The 9756-nt window shown below is 24.9% G+C and overlaps 1 protein-coding gene across 1 annotated transcript in view; it reads left to right on the top strand.

The window, feature by feature from the left end:
• LOC100200590 (serine/threonine-protein phosphatase 4 catalytic subunit) overlaps positions 1–9471 on the top strand; it is a 59391-nt gene extending 49920 nt beyond the window's left edge. Inside the window, exons 15-17 of the mRNA XM_065807541.1 lie at positions 2570–2691; positions 4831–4909; positions 9324–9471. Of these exons, the coding sequence (XP_065663613.1) occupies positions 2570–2691; positions 4831–4909; positions 9324–9374 (252 nt within the window). The 3' untranslated portion in view covers positions 9375–9471. The remainder of the gene's footprint in view (positions 1–2569; positions 2692–4830; positions 4910–9323) is intronic.
• Positions 9472–9756: the final 285 nt, after the last annotated feature.

Consider the following 9756-nt stretch of genomic DNA (forward strand, 5'->3'; position numbering starts at 1 on the left):
AACAATTTAACCACAATTGAAAGTCTTGACATGCAACTTATTCATGATTTTATCAGTCCATATAATTAAAAAACTAGTTTTGCTATGTACTAGAACTATAAAAATTTTTTTTTTTTTTATGTTTATTTGTTTATTACGTTTTTATGTCTTTTTGCTTTTAAAAATGTTTTTGCTATGTTTGACTATACAGTAGCATGCAAAAGTAACCGGACAAAAGCATAACTTGAGATAACTTTTGAATGAAAAGTCCAATTTCTTTCAAATTGTCACTGAAATGTCAAAGAATTGATTATAAATCTAAAAACAAATGAACTTTTACTAAATCTAAGCAATCTAATCAATACTTTTGCATGCACATATTTTAATTAAATAATCTTAAAAGTTTATTTAATTAAAATATGCGCATGCAAAAGTATCCGGACAGAAAAAAAAAACTTAAATTAGATTTTTTTTTTAAACATTTTTAAAATTGAAAATGCTTTTTTTTAATGTAAATTGCTTTAGTACTTCGTCGGGAAGCCCTTAGCATTGATTACTGCTTGAGAGACAAGGCATTGAGTCCACCAGCTTCATAATCACAATAATTTTGATTTTTCCCCATTCTTGCTTCAGAGTATTCAATAAATCACGTTTACTTGTTGGTTTTTCGACCTAAAATTTATCGATCAATGAGCTTACATAGACATTCAATAGAATTAAGGTCAGGACTTTGCTAAGGCTATTGGATTAATTGAATTTCTTTGGTTTTGAAAAAGTTTTTCACAAGGGTTGAAGTGTGCTAGGTCATTGTCCTGCTAAAACATCCTTCCTTGAGGCATTTTGTCTTTAACATGTGGTAGCATAACATTCTTAAGTATTCAAAAATATGTACAAAGTACATATTTTTGTCCATTTTGCCATCAATCAAATGGATAAGACCGATACAATCTCTGTTCAAGTTAGCCAAGTTCATAATGTTTCGACCTCTGGACTTATCTAATATTATCATATCCAAATAACATAAACTTAAATTCATTACTAAAAAGTACTTTCACTCATTGTTTTCTTGCCCAATTCAAATGTTCCTTAGCATATCTTAAATATGCTTTTCAATTCTTTATATAAATAAAAAGTTTCTTTGTAGGATGTCTTTCAAATAGATTTGCAGACCTCAAAAGACGTTTGATTGTGTCAACACTACATTTTACATTATAAAGTTCTTTAATTTCAGCATTTACTAAGACAGCATTTTGGAGTGGAACATTTTTCAGGGCTCAAGGATGAATGTTTCAGCAGGACAATGACCCAAAGCACACTTCAACCCTTGTGAAAAACTTTTTCAAAACCAAAGAAATTCAATTAATCCAATAGCCTTAGCAAAGTCCTGACCTTAATTCTATTGAATGTCTATGTAAGCTCATTGATCGATAAATTTTAGGTCGAAAACCAACAAGTAAATGTGATTTATCGAATACTCTGAAACAAGAATGGGGGAAAATCAAAATTATTTTGATTATGAAGCTGGTGGACTCAATACCTTGTCTCTCAAGCAGTAATCAATGCTAAGGGCTTCCCAACGAAGTACTAATGCAATTTACTTTAAAATAAAGCATTTTCAATTTTAAAAATGTTAAAAAAAAAATCTAATTTAAGTTTTTTATTTCTGTCCGGATACTTGTGCATGTGCACAGTTTAATTAAATGAATTTTTAAAATTAGATTGCTTAAATTTAGTAAAAAATCATTTCTTTTTAGATTTGTAATCAATTTTTTGACATTTCAGTGAAAATTTGAAAGAAGTTGGAATTTTCATTCAAAAGTCATGTTATGACTTTTGAATGAAAATTCCAAATCTCAAGTTATGCTCTTGTCCAGTTACTTTTGCACACTACTGTATATAACAAAAAACTTTTTAAAAAAATAAGTTCATCGATAAAAACATTAAAGTTTCAAGAGTTGAAAAACATATTTATAATTTGTCTGTGTTTCTAGCGCAAATTATAAAGTATTTCCTTAATATACTGACTAAAAAAGTCGCAAAAAAATTTTATATCTAAAAAAAAAAATTCTGTTATATTCTTATCTACTTTTTTCCTCAACTTGTATCAATTTTGGTAATATGAAAATAACAAACGCCCTAAAATAAGAAAACCAAAAGAGTATAATATTTAAGTATATATATATTTTTTTGACAACAATTTTCTTTTTTTAATATTCAATTTTTTATAGTCTTCGGTTCTTTTCTTCAAGTATTGCTGTTTTATTCTCTTGTTTTTTAAAGCTTTATTTTGCTGCAAATTCTTAAAACGCTAACTATATAAAAATGTGGTCAAGTTGTCTAAAAAAATTACTTTAGTGGTGGATGAACAAGGTATGTGATCGCACGCGCTTTCCGGAAAGGCTTGTAATACATACATATATGAGGTTATCAGAAACAAAATCTAATAAATTATTTTTTCAGAATAATAAAACTCAATCAATTATTTTTATGCTACACTCAACTTAAAATTTTTTATTTTCTTTTTAAATTAAGTTTTTCAAATATTTTTAGGAATCAATGTTTTTCATTTTAAAATTCTTTGTTTTTGTAGTTCAATGTAAAAAACAATATAGAACTTATTTGTCGAGCCCATCAGTTGGTAATGGAAGGATTTAAATGGCATTTTAATGAAACAGTACTCACTGTATGGTCTGCCCCTAATTATTGTTACAGGTAATTTTGTATATGCTACAAGTAAGATGATTTTTGTCAAATAAAAAGATATGTACACATTTTTGAACTATGATAGTTTTGTGTTATAGAATATTTAGAAACCAAGCAAATGTAAATTTAAATTAAAGTGTGAAACAATTTTAAACCACTAACTTAAATTTATGTTAAAATTAAACTTTTTTTCCATTACACGAAAGTGCAGCTTGCTCATAACTTCACTTATTTATTAAAAATATAGTTACTTGTCATAAAAAAACACAGGTGGCAAAACATCATTTTACTAACTTTCCTATGTAATCAAATTATTAAAAACTGAAGTTAAAACTACAGTTTTATATTATTTCAACAATATATTGTTGTATATTTATGTGTTGAATTTTTTTTTATGTTTCTTTTATTTATAAGTTAATGAAGGATTATTTCAAAATAAAGATTCTATCAAAAACAATTAATGAAGACTTTTTCAATTGAATAATTTAGTTCTTGTCATCTGATTAAAATTAACTGGTAAGATGGCTGGTTAGATTTAGAAATTTTTTTACAAGAGACTAATTTATTTGATTGTTAAAAGTATTGTATGAAATAATTTTATAGATAAGTAATTATTTTTTACTTATGATTAAACTATCATTTAAAAGCATTGCTTTAAAAACTATTATTGATTGGTTAACATTTATCAAATGTTAGCCTATATCATTCATAAGTATCAATGATTGGTTAACATTTGTCAAATGGTAACCTATGTCACTTTGTCTTTTGGAATTTTTTTAATTAGTAAAAATATCTAGAAAATAAATTAAAATTTTTAAAAACTAGCAATAAAAGCATTCATCAAATAACTCAGAAAATGATGGTAAGAGTGTTGGAAAACATAACCTCATCTGTTAAAGAACAAACTATCGAAGGCATTAAAATTAGTTCACTCTCTGACAAAGAATAGTCATAGTTGTTTTTTGATTTTTATTTTTAAAAAGGTTTTGTGTTGACCTGATGCTGGTCTAAAACAGTGTAACTTCTTTTCAAATTTAGAGGGCTGCATTTCTTTTCATATAGTTATGAATGAAAATGAAAAAGTAAATTTACATTTAAAACTAAAGTCCGTTTTTAGCCTTGACATTTTATTTTACTATTAAGATCTTTAAATTTTTAATTGTCAAAAAATGTTTATTAAATATTCATGGTTTTCCTACTCTCTTATTTTTTATTATTCATCACCACTGAATAATAAAAATAAGTAAAAATCACATTCTAAGTGTAGAAAATTTAAAACAATAACAGTTGTGCAAACTATCATGTCTTGTAAGTGGAACAAGACATGATATCAATATGATGATGAAATGATATATGAAAGCAAGAGCTTTACCATATGAAAAACAGTATAAGCTAAGGTTTCATTGAATTTTGTGGTACCTCTGAAGCTATTAAAAAGTTTGTTAATAATTTTTATATAAATTATATTAGTTTAATAACTCTATTTAAATAAGTAATTAAATACTTTTCTTTTATATAAAAGAATGCTTGCTAAAATCTAAACCCTCAGTCAATGTGTGTACACTTTACTGCGCTAATTCATATTTAAATCCGTCGATGTGTGTGCACCTCACAGTGGCTATGGCTAAAACAGTGGTTTGTGTGCGTGATAATGCACATATTCTATGAAACTTTGAAGAAAAAGATGAACAACTGTTAAAACAAATAAAAAACAGACAAGGTAGTTTTATGTTGAAAAGAATATAAAACTACCTATATATAGAACTTACCTACCTAAATAGAATTTTTTTTAAAATTAAAAAAAAAAAACAAGCTCTCAGTGGAAAGCTTAAATTAGAAACCTTGCAAGCTGCGTTACATAACTTTATAAGTTATGTAACGCAACTAGTGAGTTTTATGTAAAGCAGTTTATTTTCTATTAAATATAAATTTTAATAGAAAATAAACTGTATATTTAATTTAAAAACTTTAATTTAAAAACTTTAAAAACTTTAATTTAAAAATATATTTTTAAACATATTTTTAAATTAAAGAAGCCGATAAATTTTGTTATTTTATATTACAAATTGGTGTATCTGTGTAAATTTGTGATTAAGTTGTGTTCTTTATTAAAAAAATAGTGATATTTTTTTATTACTTGCATTATAGATGTGGTAATGTTGCTGCAATTCTTGAGCTAGATGAGCATTTAAAAAAAGATTTTACAATATTTGAAGCAGCACCTCAGGTCAGTTTTTATTTATCACAAGTCAAAACTTGTAATAAATGTCTATTTTTTTAACATTTTTTGAAAGTTTAATATTTATTTTATTAAAACACAATCTGTTTTTGAAAAATTTGTTTTTGAAAAAAGACCTTTTTTCTAAAATAAGCTCTAAAGAGTTTTTGCTGAAATAATATATACTAGCAGTAAGCAACCCACAATATGGGTTATTAGTAATAACAATATATATATTTTATAACAATAAAAACACATTAATAACTTAGATATTATCTAAAAAATTAAATACATATTTATAAATAATATTTTATAAATAAGTTTGACTCCCTATCAGCAATGTCATTGCTTATAGTTAATGACATAAAGATTGCATTAACATTAGTTCAGTTCTTTTTAAAATCTGTCTCAACACAGCAGGTACCAAGGAAAGTCAAGTAAAGCCTGCAAATACATAAAAAAAGAAATGAAAAAAAAATTAATATTTTTAATTACAAAAGTATTATTTGCATTTTATTGTTAGTAGAATTAGGATAATAATATTACAGAAAATATAAAGAACAAAAAATAGCTATAACAGCCTAGTTCTATCAACACAAAACACAGTAACAATATCGCATAGCATAAGATATTTGTAAGCACACATTACTGTGTCCAGAATAATTCAAAAAGAAAATATTATAAAAAGGATAGACAATACAACATAATAACACCACAACTTAATAAGATATTTTATTAACTAAAACACTTGAACTAAAAAGATTTTATTTGTTACAATATTTGAACAATTGAGGGACAGTTATAGTTATTAGTTTGAACAATTATATCATAAAATATATCATAAATTATATCATAAAATAGCAAGCAACTCGTAAGATATTTCTTATAAATGGTCATTATCAATTGTGGTATTAAGAAATATGCAAGAGCTCAGTAATTACATAAGTTTTATTAATTCTCCTTCTCATCTAAGAGAGAGGAAGAGAAAGAAAGTATTTTCAAAGAAGCATGTTAAAAAAAGTAAAAAAACATGCAATAGATAATAGTATCTGGTTTTATTATGTTACCAGTAAATGAAAATATTTTTACCTTGATTAAAAGATAAATTCTCAACATTTTTTAATTAAGCTCCGGCTTCTCTCTAACTGTTGACTAATGATTATTAGAGTAAACTTCACATCATATTTAATTTACAAAAGTTTCAACAGTAAGCAAACTAATCAAGTGATGACAAAGGCAACTAAAAAAAATGAATATAATTATGTTTGAAATTATAAAAAAATTTAAAATCATTTATGTTATTAATCTAAATATTACTATAAATATATATACTATAAATCACTCAATATATTACTATAAACATATAAATAATATTACTATAAAAATAAATATTACTATTAATAGAAAACTCATACTTTGCTTTGTCCTCAAGTGTCTAAAGTAAAATTAGAATAACAGGCATTAACACTGCTTGACACTACATTCTTGCAAGTTATCTGCTCGCTAAGCAGCATTTCTTACCTTTTGGGTAAATAACTTCCCTGGAAGCAGGTGCAGCACCATCTCCAACGAATACAACTGCAACTTCACTTACTAGTTTGCAAACAAAACATATAATTATGTAAGCAAAGTTGATTGCGATGTTGTTGCTTTCTAAAATTTACTGCTGCAAGTGAATCAGAGATATACAGTTGATAGTGTTAGGGGAATATCTTGATCTGGCCTAAGATTACCTACACAATGAAAAACTTGACAGTTGATAGTGTTAGGGGAATATCTTGATCTGACCTAAGATTACCTACACAATGAAAAACTTGACAGTTGATAGTGTTAGGGGAATATCTTGATCTGGCCTAAGATTACCTACACAATGAAAAACTTGACTACATATTAAAACATGGCGGCCTATGATTTATTTGTTAAACCACATTATCAGTAAATAAAGCAAAATAAAAGGTATATTAAATTCTAATATATTTTAAAAAGTTGGAATTATAACTTGGATATTATTGGATATAACTTCCTGTAAATCTTGCAGAAATAATGAAAATGGAAGCAAAACTACCTTTCTATTATGGCAACATAAATAATGTGTTTCATCAAAAAATATTTTAGCACAGCAATGCTGACAGATCTGGCTCATTTCTCCTAAATAATCTAGAATAGTATCACTTCTTGCTATACAATACACTCTGATTGTCTAGCAGCATTTCGTACATTTTGAGAATGATTAATCTCATCTAGGCCTATCTCTTTCATTTATGTGATAGTTACTTTCAACTCGTCTAACCATGATGTTTAGGTATAAATTAATTTCTTCTTAACAAGCAGCATTTCTTATATTTTGATGACAATTAATTTCAGCTTACCTAGTTCCAATCATATCACTAAATTATCATTTATTTTTAAGTTGATAGTATTTATTTAATAATTTATTTATACCTAATATCGACCATCCAAAAAAAACATAAAAATATTAATAGTCTAAAGTGGTAAACATATCTACAAAAAGATAAATAATAATTTTCAAGTAAAAATCAACAAAAACCTGCAAACCTAATAACAAAAATATTATTTGGTATTAAAAACAAAACACAATGTTGAATCTTACTTGGTTTCTTAAATATATAACAATTTTATTTAACTATTTAAAACTATTTAAAAGAAAAAAAAAACAAAAAAAATCAAAATGTTAAGCAATGTATTTAAAAAATAAAGAAGCTATTACTTTACATGATATATAGGTAAATTACGATTTACTTTACATGATATATAGGTTTATATAAACTCTACAATTCATTAGTTTTCCCTTTACATGATATATAGGTAAATTACAATTTACTTTATATCATATATAGGTTTATATAAACTCTACAACTCATTAGTTTACCCTTTACATGATATATAGGTAAATTACAATTTACTTTATATCATATATAGGTTTATATAATCTCTACAACTCATTAGTTTACCCTTGAGGTCAAAAATGAAAATAATTTATTTTTATTATTATTCAAAATAACATTTTTTTTAAATAAAAATCTATAACAATTTAGTTTAGGATTTATTAAAATCCATATTTTTATTGGCAATGTCAGTCAGCATATTTTTTATCTAAAGTAATAAAAAAAATGAAACTATTTAAGAACAAATTTTAAAATCTAAATAAATATTCGAATACCTTAAAAAGAAGCATAACACAACATTCTTTTGACAACTTCTAGCAGAATTTTTTTTACTTTTTTCTATACTTTATTTTTTTTATGTAAAAGAAAATATAAATATAGATACAGAGAAATATAAAATATACTGAAATATACGCAAATTTATGTATGTCATTAAATATGAATTTTAATTAGTCATTAAATTCCATAAAAACATAATGATTAATTAAAAAGTTTTATTTTCTGAATCTTTTCAAGTGAAACAAGTTACAAAATTGCAATTATGTTTTTTCTCGAAAGGCGTAATAAGCATCATAAGGCGTTTAGAAAAACGGCTGCAGAGTTGTTGACCATAATTCAAGTTTGAAATAAAATGTTGGTCACTTGAAATAATTCTCTAATGTTAAAACATAGTTTTCAAATTCTTCTGGATTGATTTTTGTAGGAATTTTGATTAGTAACTTTTACGAAAAGAATATTTGTCTTTTTCATATAAATTTCTATTCCTTTAATAGTTTAAAGTTTAACAAAAAAATTTGTTTATAAACTTATTCATAAGCACCTTCGTTTTCCGTGTTGATTTGTCAGTAATTCTAAATGAATTATATTTGTTAGATACAAACTAATAAGGTCTTTGGTTACATTTTCTGTATTTTTATATTTATGTTGTTGTTTTAACATGCAGTTTGTTTGTAGTTTAGGAATATTTGTAAGTTACTTCAAACTTTTTTGTTTCTTTTTGTGATATTTTTCATTGGTTAGTTTATAGCCTTAAAGGTTTTGTATAAATTAGCCAGTTATCACATTTTTACAAAAGTTAGCCAGTGGTCACATTTTTACATAAGTTAGCCAGTGGTCACATTTTTACATAAGTTAGTCAGTGGTCACAATTTTATTGAACTAAATACTGATATATATATATAAATAAAAAGAACTGAATATAAACAACAAATGCAATGCTTTTTTTTTAATTTTTTATAAATGAAAGAAAAAACTGCCCTAACGTTTTTGAGATTAATTTATCATAAAAGTATTTTATCATCCCGTATCAGTAAAATAAGTATATATTATACTGCAGATTGGTAAAAAAAATTTTAAATTTATCATATATTGATAATTGATAGTGTTAATGATTTTTAATTAGTTAAAAATTTACTAATTTTTGATACCATTTATCTATAGTAAACACGTGCCTTAGTATTTATAAACACTTAGTATTTAAAATGTTATTTAATAATTATTCATTTTAAATATTCTAGGAATCACGCGAGCTGCCTGCTAAAAGACCGCAAGCAGATTACTTTTTGTGATGCTTTTGTAAATTAGAATTTCGTCAAAGTTTTAAAAATAGAGAATATGTGGTGCAAAATGCGCATTGTTAATAAAATATTTTTATTTCTATTACAATTTTTTTTTTTTTTCCACCTGAAAACAAGAAAAGCGGTTGAACGAACATATTCGCAACTGAAGCTAATCTTCTTTTTAGAATTATTATTTACGAACTGTTATATAAAAAGTAACAAATGCGAATTTTTGCTCAATTCCTTTTACAAAATATGATATATATTAATCGCGGTTTTTACGAAATATGATATATATTAATCGCGGTTTTTACAAAATATGATATATATTAATCGCGGTTTTTACAAAATATGATACATATTAATCACGGTTTTTACAAAATATGATATA

The sequence above is a fragment of the Hydra vulgaris genome, chromosome 10 (assembly GCF_038396675.1).
Source record: "Hydra vulgaris chromosome 10, alternate assembly HydraT2T_AEP".
Taxonomy (NCBI): domain Eukaryota; kingdom Metazoa; phylum Cnidaria; class Hydrozoa; order Anthoathecata; family Hydridae; genus Hydra; species Hydra vulgaris.